The sequence below is a fragment of the Vigna unguiculata genome, chromosome 1, assembly GCF_037176805.1.
Source record: "Vigna unguiculata cultivar grain cowpea cultivar isolate G323 ecotype 2 chromosome 1, ASM3717680v1, whole genome shotgun sequence".
NCBI classification, from domain to species: Eukaryota; Viridiplantae; Streptophyta; class Magnoliopsida; order Fabales; family Fabaceae; genus Vigna; species Vigna unguiculata.
The window spans coordinates 38,729,134-38,742,523 of NC_140792.1; the positions used below are offsets into that span (position 1 = coordinate 38,729,134).

The 13,390-nt window shown below is 30.2% G+C and overlaps 2 protein-coding genes across 2 annotated transcripts; both read right to left on the reverse strand.

Moving 5' to 3' along the window:
* Window positions 1–3,161: 3,161 nt before the first annotated feature.
* LOC114193920 (Galactose oxidase/kelch repeat superfamily protein) lies at window positions 3,162–7,252 on the reverse strand. The gene is made up of 2 exons (XM_028083913.2): window positions 7,057–7,252; window positions 3,162–4,564 (listed from the first exon to the last, which is right to left on the reverse strand). The coding sequence occupies exon 2, from the start codon at window positions 4,485–4,487 to the stop codon at window positions 3,450–3,452; it is 1,038 nt and encodes a 345-aa protein (XP_027939714.1). The 5' UTR covers window positions 4,488–4,564; window positions 7,057–7,252; the 3' UTR covers window positions 3,162–3,449.
* A 3,813-nt stretch (window positions 7,253–11,065) lies between these two features.
* LOC114178003 (non-specific lipid transfer protein GPI-anchored 5-like) lies at window positions 11,066–12,208 on the reverse strand. Its single transcript, XM_028063668.2, has 3 exons — window positions 11,655–12,208; window positions 11,518–11,574; window positions 11,066–11,379 (listed from the first exon to the last, which is right to left on the reverse strand). The coding sequence occupies exons 1-3, from the start codon at window positions 11,983–11,985 to the stop codon at window positions 11,195–11,197; spliced, it is 573 nt and encodes a 190-aa protein (XP_027919469.2). The 5' UTR covers window positions 11,986–12,208; the 3' UTR covers window positions 11,066–11,194.
* Between the last annotated feature and the right edge of the window lie 1,182 nt (window positions 12,209–13,390).

Below are 13,390 nucleotides of genomic sequence, written 5' to 3' on the forward strand. Positions count from 1 at the left end.
ATTTTTTAAATTTAAAATAAGTTTTTTCCCCTAAAATTTATTTATTTTTTTATAATTTGGAAAAAAAAAATAGTCATTCACTTCTATATATTAACAATTTTGTTTGCATGTCTCGTTAGTAGTTTATTTGACTTTATAATTTATATCAAATTTTATTTTGTTTTTTTGTCCATTAATTCATAATGAATTGAAATTATTATTATTTTTTCAATTTTTAACCAATTTAGTCTCCATCTTTCACAATTTGATGGATCTAATCATTTTAACAAAAATTTGTTGAGTTTAGTTGATGTTTTAAAAGTGTTTCTAACTAATATTGAAATAAAAATGCGTTAAACGGTATAAATAACTCAAATATTATCATGAAATACGTTTGAAACGTCAAATAAAATATAAAAAATTTGGTTAAAATATAACTAAATACATACATTTTTAAGGTTGAATGACTAAATTAATCTAAAGTTTTGATGGAGAAATATTTCTAATTTTTACTAAAAGTTAAATGATGAAAAACAAATTTAACATTCTTTTTAATACAAGTATTTACTCTTTATGATAATTTGGTAGAAGTCGTTCAAACGTAAAATTTAAACTTAATTTATTATTTAAGCGATAAAATTAAAATTATCTGTTGTATTTACAAATTAACTACAGATTTAAAAAATTAAAAATATATTTAAATCAATCTTCTTTTTTCATACTTTGAAACTTTGAGTTTAATGGCAAACTGTGAAAACAGATATCTTTACATCATTAGACAATCCAAACTGTTTTTAAAGTATTTATTACAAAGATAAATAAAATTGTTATTTATGATTAGAGGATAATGTGAGTTACATGTTTCTCTAATATTTTTTTCCCCGCAAAAGTTGAAAATTAACTAGGACTTGTTTTTTTCATATATTAACTTGTTGATATTACATAACCAAAATATGCTCATTCAAATAAGTGTGCAATATATAAAAATATTGAACTTCAATCTTATTCACTTCTATGATTATCTATATGCTTATTTAATCATTCAACATTATTGAAGTTTCAAAGACAATTTCAAATCAATTTCTTAACGTTGGAGTTTATAAAATACTATTGTAACAAATGATTCCTAAAATATTTAAAACAAAATATTTGAGTTAAGTTCAAAACCAATTCAACTAATAAGTTTAAATTTATCAATATTCAAAGTTACTACACGGTTTGATTTAGCCCATATTTAGAATTTGTTTTCCAACTTTAATCTAAACAAAAAATCAGAGAGTCACTCATAAAGTCATTTATCATCAAGAACAAAGTCAACTCATTAACACCGAACAAAAATATAATGTTTAGCTTTTATACCCATAAATTTTTTATCAGATAAATCTAGGCTCTTTTCACCTAAGAAATTAGGATTTTGGATAAAATTAATGATTGATGTTAACGTTAAAAGCCTAAGTATTTGATTGATTATCACATAACATTGAGATGTACAATTAAGTTTAATCTGACAATTTTACTTCTTTTATTTCTGTATAAACTCTTAGTTTATTTATTTTTCGTATTTTAGTATAATAATTACTCTTAAAAATTTTACAATCATTTTTGTATTAAAATTTCATATTTCAATTAGTCAGAAATTATATACTTTGCTAATATTACACAAATATATAAAAAAACATACTTAAACTTTTCAGTATGGTTTAGTATGCTTATCAAAGACATGTTAATTTTAAATTAAAAAAATATATATTGTAAAAAAATTCAATTAGTGCATTTTGCAAAAGAAGAAAAAAAAGTGAATACGTGATTGTCTTGTTGAAAGAAGTTACTAATTTATAATATTATATATCTATTCAAATTTTGTAATAGAGGATATTTATTAATATAATATAATATAGTATAGTGTAGTAGTGAATTCAAAAGGAATTAAATGGACCGAGGAGATCTAAATGAGTGCATATATGCATCTGGAAACAAAGACAGTGAAATTAATACAAAAATGGGTTGGAAACAACTTCTAATAATTAAAATTTTCCGATTCCAAATCAAATGAATTTGACTCTGATATAGAATATATGATTAAACTAAATAGTGTATCAAGAATAAAATAATTCATATGAATTTAAAATACTTACTTGATTAAGACATAATCAAGGTTGATGCAAATGATTTATGTTTAAAGTAGTATCTCCAATTCCAAAGGATAATTTTCAATATTCCTGTGTTTGATCACGTTCTCCATATTTTATAAATTTTAATGAGACAAATCTTAAAAACAATGTATAAAGTGTGAAAATAAAGGAACCTCCTAGTATGAACATAGTTATTGGACCCACACCAATAAGAACTGAGTCTCCAAAGCTCCTAAACAATCATTCATATTTTTATTATGTTTGGCTATCATCAAGTGAATCATAATAGTTACTCATTTTTGACAAAAACAAAATATTACAATTACTATAGTCCAAAGAAGTTATATAAAAATTCTAACCATCTCAATTAATTTAGGTTGCATTTGAATTGTTTGTGAAGATCTCGTTCTTAGCTTTTAAATTTAAATTTGAAATCAAAAAGTTATTTGGATAGAGTCTACATAAATTTTAAAATTATTTTAACTCATTTCTGGAATATAAAAATCATGTTTAAATTTAAGCTTTTGCAATATATTTCAATATTTTTTTTCTATTCATGTTCTATCTAATTTTGATAATTTTTTTAATTTAATTTTCGTTGGAGATGATAAAACGAGCGAGATAACCCACTCGTTTTTGTTATGAAAAAGAAAAGTTGTCAGAAAGAATGTTCAATGAAAATAGAATTAAAGTAAAAATAATTTTTTATTTTTATCTCCCAAGTAAACTAACTCTCTATTTTCGCTCAAATATTACTTTCTATCCAGACAAAGCAAATATTCAAATCTTTATTTCTTTTTCTCTCACAGCTAGCATTTACTTTCAACCGGTTAACAGATTGTAAATCATATTATTGTTTCCCTCTTTAGTATTGATATTGATAAACTAATATCATGTGATGTATTGAGAGTGAGAGAGTTCTCCGTCAATAGTGTTCTCGAGTTTCATACAAACTTCAGTCCAAAATTTTGTTAGCAAGAAATGGTTCACCTTTTTTAAAGGAAAAAACAAAATCAAAACAATCAAACTTCAGTTACAAAAGAAAAAGGGTGAAAAGCTAAATGAAGTTTATTTCTCCTAGTGAAGTGATGAATTTCAAGGTAGAAATATCAATAGAACCGATTTGTTGCCTTGTTAATGGTGATCATTAACTGTTTTACTACAAACAGAACAGATACAGAAACTCAACTCGTTACTGCATGTGATCAACATAAAAACAAGGACAAATATTATGGCTTACATACAAAACAGGGAAACCATTGAACGACTGATTCTTTGTCTACGAAGGTATCCAAATCCTGCGAGAACAAATAACACTAGAACCTAGAATGCGAAAGCCTAAATTCTCAGCAGCGTACAACCAAGAATAGTACCATGACACCAAGTCATTGGAGCCGCTTGACGCCAAGTTGGTCTCTCATTTCCAAGTGTGAGAACATCAACTTCGGATAATGGCTTAATGTCCCAATTCCATCTATCAGGGCCAATGAAGCCTCCAATCACGTATAACTCATCACCTAGTCCCGCCATTGCAAATCCAATTCTCTTTCGAAACTCAGATGCTGAACCCACAACCTTTCTCACTTCTTTGTCCTGTTTGAGGATAAATCCATTGGTCATCACATAGAGCGCATCACGGACAACTGCCATCGGACCTTGAAGCCATCCACATTCCTCAACAATCCACCCGGGCCCTGCATTGTCTAAAACTTGCACTGTTGACATATCCTTGTGCAGTACATGCACCTTTCCCCCGATCACTACTCCTGAACAGGCCGAATTATGAGTGCGATGAAGATCAGGCATTGGAATCCAGACATCCTTCTCAGGATCATACATTTCTGCTTGAGATATTGATTTTCTGCAGCTAGTGAAGCCCCCGGCTACAACAATTTTCCCGTCCAAAACACAGCATGCAAACATAGAACGTGGGACAAGCATTGGTGCCCGAGGGGCCCACTGTCGAACCACAGGGTCATATGACCAGACTTCATCTGTTGCGAAACAACCATCTTGGTCCCCTGTCAAAGGATCAACAGCATCACTTCCACCACCAATCACGAATAACTTTCCAGCAGTGGAAACTGCACCAAAGTGGGAAAGGTGCCTGATCTTTGATGGAAGAACAGGAAGTCTGATCCAGAGATCTCGCAAAGGATCATACAGCTGCCATAAGTTCTCTGGATCATAAGCACAGACACATAACAGATCCTCAGTTGAACCAACCTCCTGCCGAGCTCTAAATAGTTCAGAGCTTCGAATAGCTGCTTGCCAAGATCGAGAGACACGCTCTAACACCGGGTGAAGGTAGAAAGGTACCCGTGCAAGGCACCTAATTGCAACAGCATCAGGAAGTCCTTCAATCAGTCCAGACATTATAAATTTATAACTGCTGTTTCATCTATTTCTGATAACTTTCCACTTCTGACTCTCTGTTACTATAAAAGGTGCACCTGCAATCACAGTATTTATTCATTAATGTATACCAATATAGTGATACTTTAGAAATTCAAATTGAGTACTAATGTTAAAGGCAAGGGAGATTTTAATGAAATTCAAATTCAATTTAGAAGTTTGAATGAAAATTGCCTACAAGCCATTTACATTCAATTTAATTGGATATCAGAATAAATTAAAAACAATAAGCTTTCCTTTCTGTGAATTAAATATCAGCAGGAATAACAACTGAAACAGTGCAGTGGCATATAATTTATGAAAATTCTTAGAGATCGCACATTGATTAGAGATATGACTAAATATTAATAGATGGGTGCAAACCTCACCTTAACAAGTTAGTTTTACAAGGTTAAGTTAGATTTAAAATTCACTTTCCTAAAATGGTACAAGAGTCATCTAGAGCTTATTTTTAGTCAAGTCTTTTAGGTCTATCGAGCATCCACTATCGAATCCCCCTAGTCTCACTAGAGATTGTGAAGGTGTCAACTGGAGAGAGATATGGCTATGCAATAATAAATAGGTGGGTGTAGATCCCTTCTAACTAAGCCAATTGTATAAAGTTGAGTTAGACTTAAAATTCATTTTCTTAAAAATAATTTTGAATCCCTTTAAATGATTTTTTTTTTTTTAAATTGAATTACCTATATTGTAGAACTGGAGAAAAGGTACAAATGATCAAGTGAGTCTCACAGAGACACACACTGACCCATAGGATTTTAGATCAGCGGTCCCTCCCTCTACCTAATGGTAAAAGTCCTGTTGAAAATGTGGAAAACTTACACATAACAGTGAATTTCCTAAGCGTCAAGCAATGACAAGCTGTTGTTTAAGATTAAGCCAAAATAGCCTTCTAAGATGTCTCACAATTTCATCCCCTTAGCCGCAGCAACTAATCCCATGTTCTCTCACGGTCTTCAAACTAATATGAATGCACATTTAACCAACCTCTTCAATCCTCTTACAGAATTATTACATATATAAATACCTATTCAACGTCACCCCCTCTGAAGAATAAAAAAAACTTCAAATATTGCTCGATTATTCTCCTAGAAATATATGAACCAGGCTGGCAATTAGAGTTTAACTCAAATTGACAGGCGTACAGCTAGGGACCTTGAATCATCTCATTTTAGATAATTGAAGGATAAAATCTGGTTTACAAAGGAGACAGGAAGGCATAAAAATGCAACCCAGCATCATCTAGTGTTTATTGCCTATATAAAAGCCACAAGAAGATAGAGTAACTACACTTAAATAAATAGGCACATCCTTCATTCAATACATTCGCAAGGGTTCTACTTTTTCAACACAGTTATGGAAATAGAAGGGTACAACAGATGCTATAATGATTAATTAACCAGCAGGAACTAATTCTCAGATCATTCCCAAATACCGACTTTTACATTATGCATTCTATGCTTGGACCTGTTATTGAAAGTCACAAAGACCCCCTCTAAGCTGCATTAGCTTGCCACATCTAAGTTTCATGATACCTAAATACAGTAATATATATTCTGAAGGGTCAAGGAAGAGTAATTTAATATTAAACTTCCATTAGTAAATGTCCAACCCCAATAATGGAAAAACAAAAAAGAACAAGTCAGTTATATGCCCTTCTTATCCGGCACGAAATAGAGCAAAATGTTTCTGTCATTTAAGAAAACCATGAACGACCCGATAAAATAAACCTCAGGATGCAGATGCTCCGAAGAAAAAAAAAAGAAGGTAAAATAATATCTACATGTAAAAGGACAAATCAATTTCACTGAATCACTGGACATTATACGCTCTATAGCAAACATGTGAAGAAAAACTCTTACAAATTTCTTGTGAACAAATTACCCCTCACTTGTATATATTATTTTGGACATATCACTAGTCAATATAGAATCTACAACAAAAACCGCCCAGGGAGAGCCAAAAAGGGAAATATGATCTAATATGAGTACAATGCAATGCTTTCCTATCAGTATCAAGAAGAAATACATTCAAAAATGAAATTGACCGAAAAAAACCTCTAATTCAGTTTCAGTGCATAACCCAAAACAAAACGAAACTGAAAGTTTCGAAAAATGTCTTAAATTGGAAGCAGCAAAAAAGAGACCAAACTCAGTTCTACCAAGAATACAGCAATGAACAAAGTCAAATGGGAAAAACCAACAACGAAACTCGGCGCTGGACACGGATTGACGAACCACTTAGCGTACACACAACACATAATTCAAATAGGGATTCCAGCCCTAACATTTCTCACCACTCGAAAAAAAAAACAGTGTAATAACAAAAACAGGAACAAGCAAGTACGATAATTGCGACAAGTGGTAAAGCAAAATAGAGTCGAAATTCGAAATTAACAGAGCAATGGGTATTGGATCAACTCCAAACACAGCCAAAATCAACGCAAATTAAGTATCATCCCTCACTCAATTAATTAAAAATTAAAAAAAAAAAAAAAAGACAAGAGAAGGGACAGAGGAAGGTGATTTACCTGGCAGCGAAGAGAAGCGAAGAAGAAAGGTAATTGGAGAGATTGCGAGGAGAGAGAGAAAGAGAGAGAGCGCGATGGAGAGAAAGGAAGCTTAGGAAACGGCTCGCTGAATTAAGAGTTAACAATGTGAATGTGAATGTTGTGCGTTTCGGTTTGCGTTACTTCCCCTTCCCTAGGTTTTGTTTTTCAAATATGCAAACTAGATAATACTTACAATATATCTTTTTATTTTTCAGTATTAATTTATCCTTGTGATTTTACATTTTATGAATCTAATTAATTAATTAATAATTAATAATATACCATACCATAATTTAATTTCAATTAATTTATGTTTCCCTTTGCGTGCTCCAATTCACCACTCTCATTCGTTATGGTGCTGCTGCAGCAAACCAACGAATAACTCTCCGCATATTCTAAATTCCTTTTCATTTTTCTTCCCCACAACTTCTGGAATCTCTAGTTATTTATTTATTTATTATTTATTAATTTTTTTTCAACTCTCTTTTGTTTTTATTTCCGTGCTTCAAACTATCATCAGAATTGTTCTATATTCGTATTCACGTTTGGTAGACATGTGAATCGCGCGTGGACAACAAAAAATATAAAGACTCAACTCAACAACAACGATGTGTTCTTCTTTTTCACATGAGAGGTTTTATTTTAGATTACAGTGGCCCATTCAATTCCGTAACTGGCTACGTTGATTTGGATATTGACTCTTGATTTCGTATGGACCAGGTAATCCACCCGTTTATTCTCTTTTTTGTTTCCAAATATCGGTTTACTTAACTTATAAAATAACATTGAATAAAATATGACCATTTTTTTTTTAAATTCTTCGTTTATTAATGATGTGATATTAAAAAATATTTGTATGTTGCGTGTATAGTGAGCACCCATTGTTTCTAGGCTTGGTGCTATCTAATTCGGAGTTGTCTTTGATGTTGATAAGACATTATAAAGTATCTCGAAAAATTAGAGAGTATTGATTCAATTAGGTAATACGTATTTTTTCCATAGCTACCAACGTAATTTTCGTTATACTCTAATTTCAATTACAAAAAAGGGTTTGAAGTTAGATTTGTGTATTTTTTAAAAATAGTGTCGATGCATATAAATTTTTTACATTAATTTGGGATAGTTTAAGGTATTAATCAACCAATATAATAGAGGATATTTGGAGTAATTTTATATTAAAAATATGAACTATGATTCAAACTTAAAAGGGAAGAAAAAATTAAAAACAATTATTTAAAAATAAAGGTTATTTATTTATCTTGAAAATAGGAGTTGCATAGCTCAAATTTAAAAAGTAAGAGAGAACGTGCAAAGATCACACTTTTAAGGGGGTAATGGACAAAAGAAAAAGTTTTTGTAATATGTGATAAGCCAAGAAAATAAAATTATAAATACCGAATATTATGACTTAAGTCATAAAAATCACCTTAGAGACTTTGACTGTAATATTTTGAAACCCAATGGGAAGTAGGTAAAATTGTTTCTATATTATTATAAAACAAAGTTTCTTTCTAATATTTACTTCAAACCCTTTTAGTCTTCCTTTTACCATAGTCGTTGGAACACATTTCTTTAAAATCATTAATCTAACAAAGCAAATTGAGAAAATTCATATAAATTGGAAAAAAAAAATAACATGAATTATGAGTTGATGATAAAAGATTCATATGGTGACATCTAATTTTTCATTAAATAAGAATTAGACGTTGGCAAAATAAATTGCTTTACAGCGAACACAGCAAAATAAATTGCAATCAATAAGTGAATTAATTCATCATCATTCTTAAAGTTAATAGATAAAAGTACCCCTGTATTTTTAATGTAGCGATATATATATATCATCCCCTGCATTTGAAAAATAATTTAATGAATAAAACTTTATTTCGCTGACAATAAGAAAAATAGATTATCAAATTCAGTCTAAGAAAAAAAAAAATCTGACCCATGAAAAAGTATATACATTTTTTACGATAATCGATTATCAAATGTGTAACTTGTAAGAGCATTGCCATCCAAATGTAATTGAATTACTTATATATTTTTTTTTCTCAATTATGCATGTTGCAATAATACCAATAGTTGAACATGTGACACAATTTTAGAAATAAGACAAAAGAAAACAATTGTGAATGATGAGACAAGATCAAGATGTTTTGAAGAATTTCACCAAAGGACAAAAGAGTAGAGAAGACCATGCCTTTGTTTTCCAGAAATAGTGAAAGGAAAACAAGTGGATAAAGTAAAATGTATTAACAACGAAAAAGTTGGTTCATGCAAGATATCAAACAAATATAAGAGAATTATCTTCACAAACTTTTTTGCGATAAACAATGATCAAGTTGTAGTATGTAACAATTATAAATTCAGGAAGAAAACAAAATTTAGCTTAATACCAGAGAATTCATCTTGGATAGATAAAAGGGGAACATGAAAGAATGAATAAGTGTAAAGTTGGTGGTCCTTCCTTATGGTATTTCTTTGAATTTTCGAAAATGTAAAGGAAAACAGAGCATGATTTGATTCATAAAATTTTGAGATATTAGAAAATGTCAAATACAAAAAAAAAAATGAGCATTTTGATTATTATATTGAAAGTAAGAGACTCAGAATTATGTAAACTTCATAGAAATTACAATAAAATTTTAGGATTGTGTAAATACTCAATTTTATTAATAAATTATGTTTATCTATAATAATATCGGGGATTTCTGAAAGTATGAACATTATTCGTTTCTACTTTGTCCTTGATTATATTTTAAAAATTAATATTTTTGAATTTTAAAACTAATCATTTCTATAAGTGTTTCTTTTCTCTTTCACATAAAATTGTAATTTATATTGCCTATTTCATATTATTTTTATTAAAATTATAAATTACATATCAAATATAAAAAAGAATATATAATATTTACGTAAATATGTAAAATTAAAATTAAAAATATATATTAAATTTTAACTCAAAAGTAATTTTTTTACAAGTTAAAAATGTTTTTTTTTTTAAAAAAAAGAGGTTCTACATTCAGATTTTAATGAATCGAAGAAAAAAAAATGATTTTTAAGAAGAAAATTGTGATAATAGACTTCTAGAAAAGAAAGTTGTTCTTTTTGATTTTACGAGTTATGTAAGACATATATAATGAGGCAGCTACACTGATGCAGGATTACCAAATAAATTATACTAAAACCTATTTTATAAGAATATGGCTAATTATATCAAGATTTATTTTTTAGTACTTGTTTAATTTAGTTTTGAATTTGCTTACCAAATATATTAATAATTTCATGGTTTTGTAATTGGTACAGTTTCGATAAAATACTTGAGGGAAAACGTTAACTCTAAACTTTGGAGATTCACTTTGAGAAAAGTATATACATTGCAATATTACGAATAAATAAAAGAAAACCACCTTGAGGTAAATTTGGAAATAAATCTCATACCACAAGTTCGAAATGCCACACACAAGAGGTAGGAGTAGCAAATAGTAGGATAAAACTTTTGTTGTAACTAAATGTATGACAATAAAAATCTCAATTTCACTTGTTTAAAAAACAGAAAACATTAGAAAAACAAAAAATAAATACATTTGTAATTATCAAGCAGGAAAATATGTATAGAAATTATTATTAAAATAAAAAACTTGAGTTCCTCACGTAGAAATGTTTTCTATTCCATTCTTGAGAGAATAAGAATTAATTTCTCAATCCGCGGACACTTAAAAAACAAACAAATGATAACAAATCTTACTTCTTTTTCTTAAATTTGATATTTAACTATTTTAAATTAACTGGCTGTATGTACTTTAAAATTCAATCCTTTTTTTATATATACGGTTTCAGTTTTTATTTCAATTAATTGTAAACCCAGTGTTCATAGTTCTAAATATTTTGAAATTTCAGTATCAGTTTCTATTTAAATTAATTGTTCACATCTACCTTATATCATGTTATGACAGAATCTAATATGGTATCACTGTACATAGCGCAGACATAGTTAGAAGGCAAATAGAAATAATTAAAAATACAGAGGCGAAATTATTCCTAACTCTGTTAAGGCAAAAGGCACAATATAACACCAGTGGGTACGATGGAAGATGTAAGAGATAATAATAAGAAGGGTTTAAAAAAGGTTCAGCGATGTGGTGTAGGTCGTACTCTTGAAGGTGAAAGTCAAAGCGGTTGCAAGGGCAAACATCAGAAACCAAGAACGCGATAATTTAGTAGAGGAACTTGAATTTCCGTGAGATGAACCACCGACACTTCTACTACCTCCGGTCGCTGATGAAACAGTGTCAGATCCAATCCCTGTGCCAAAAAGGTACTCTGTCAATTCCACTGTACAAGTCATAAAAGAAGAAAAAACGAAACTGTATTCTGTATTGCATTCATATCTGATGTTGAAATTGAAGAAAATAATAACGTAAGCATCTACGAGTATGGAACCTGAAGGGGAGTTGGGAAAGTTTGAGACGGAAAACGCTGGTGAGGAAGAAGCTGAGGCTGAAATCAAGAGATAATAAGAAGGTGATGAGTTTTTGACATGTGTGATTTACATATTGAAAAATGTGATGAAGTTGTACCAGTGCAGGTGCTAAGAGGGGGTGTCTGAATGTTGCAAGAAGTGGGAAGAGACAAAGCCCGAGTCTGATTGATGTTGAAACTTGCAGCAATAGATGAAGCAGCGCCGCTAACAACCTCACACAGGCACAGTGGTTGTGAAGTCACGACATAGGAAAGTTGAGAGCAGCAAGAAGAGGAAGGGGTTGATGCATTTCCTGTTACATAGTCAAGGCAAGGAGCAAGACTTATGAACACATTGGTGCAACTTGATTGAGGTTGAGCCGATGTGGCACCCCAAAGAGCCACCACAAAGCACAGCCTTAGCAGCATCTTCATCCTTCTGGGTGCCATTGGACGATGATGTTGATGATGTTGACGATGTTGTTGTTGTTGTTTGTAGGTATAAGTTATTCCCCCAACAATGTTGGTGTTGATGAAATGCGTTTGTTTGGATTTTTTGAGGGGGAAAAGTAGGAAGAGAATGACTTATTGTGAGAAAAAGTGAGTTAAAGAGTGGCAGCTGGATAGCTTGTGCAGAAGGGAAATAACTTTTTTTACTTTGCATAGGCAACAGATTCTTTCTTAATTTTGTGATTGGAACTTTACCATTTTTGATTTAATAAAGTTTCCCTATGTGTCGTTCAATGCTTCTTCTTATCTTTCCTTTGTTGCTATGTATGTCCCTTGGGCAATGCATAATGTATTGATGATGGTTTACTTTTGAGAATGATTTGTAGTGGAATTAGTGTGTGTGCTTTTGGTGCAATAATTATGATGAATAATGGAGGGGTACTTAAAGGGGAGTTAAAATGTCAAGGCATTGAATAACAACAAAAACAAATGCTTAGAAGAGAAGGCATGTTGTGGGCATGGGCGTTGAAACATGGGATACTTTTGTCCAACAACTTTTTCCTCTTTCTACTTCCAATGTGTGATGCAAAGATGGTCACGCCAAGAATAGCTACAAAATAATTATAAATAAGAAAATGATTCATTGCTGGAGGAAACAAAAACATAAAATGTTATATTATTTTGTGCACTCTTTTAACAGGCAATCCATAAAATTGTTTTTAAATTTTTTTAAACAAATCATATCATAAAGATTCTATTTTTAGGAGTAGAATAAATATTTGTCTTTAGGAAAATTTAATGTAAGTTTATACAAAATTGTATGGATTAATTAGCCGATGGAGTAATTCATTAAAGAAATGGTGATTTAACTCGCTAATATGTTGTGGCTCACATCTTATTAACCTTGCCAAACCAAGTGGACCACACTAACGAGAGGAAAAAGAGTAGTATATACTTTTTTTATTTTCAAAAAATTTAAAAAAGTATATGCACTGATTTTTCAAGTTCAAAGTTATCAATTAGTTACATTTTTAAGATTTTAAAGTTTTTTTAAATAATAATAATATGTTATTATTGCTACTTTAAACTTAATTTGTTTAATAATACTGAAGACTGTTTAGACTAAATTATGATATATTTAAAATTTTTAATCAAATTTACCTATAGGTTAATTTTTATTTTTTGTCTAATTAGTGTATTTGCCTACCAACTCACTTTTAGGTAAAGCGGCAAAATGTTCAATTAGCTTTCATTTGATTAAACAACTTGACCGACTTTTCTTTTCTTTTTTTTTTCAAATCAGAGACAGATTGGACCCAATTATACAGTTTTATTTTCCCTAATTTTTTCAAGATTCTTATCACTAATTGATTTTCTAACTAAAACTTTAGCATTTACATGTTTC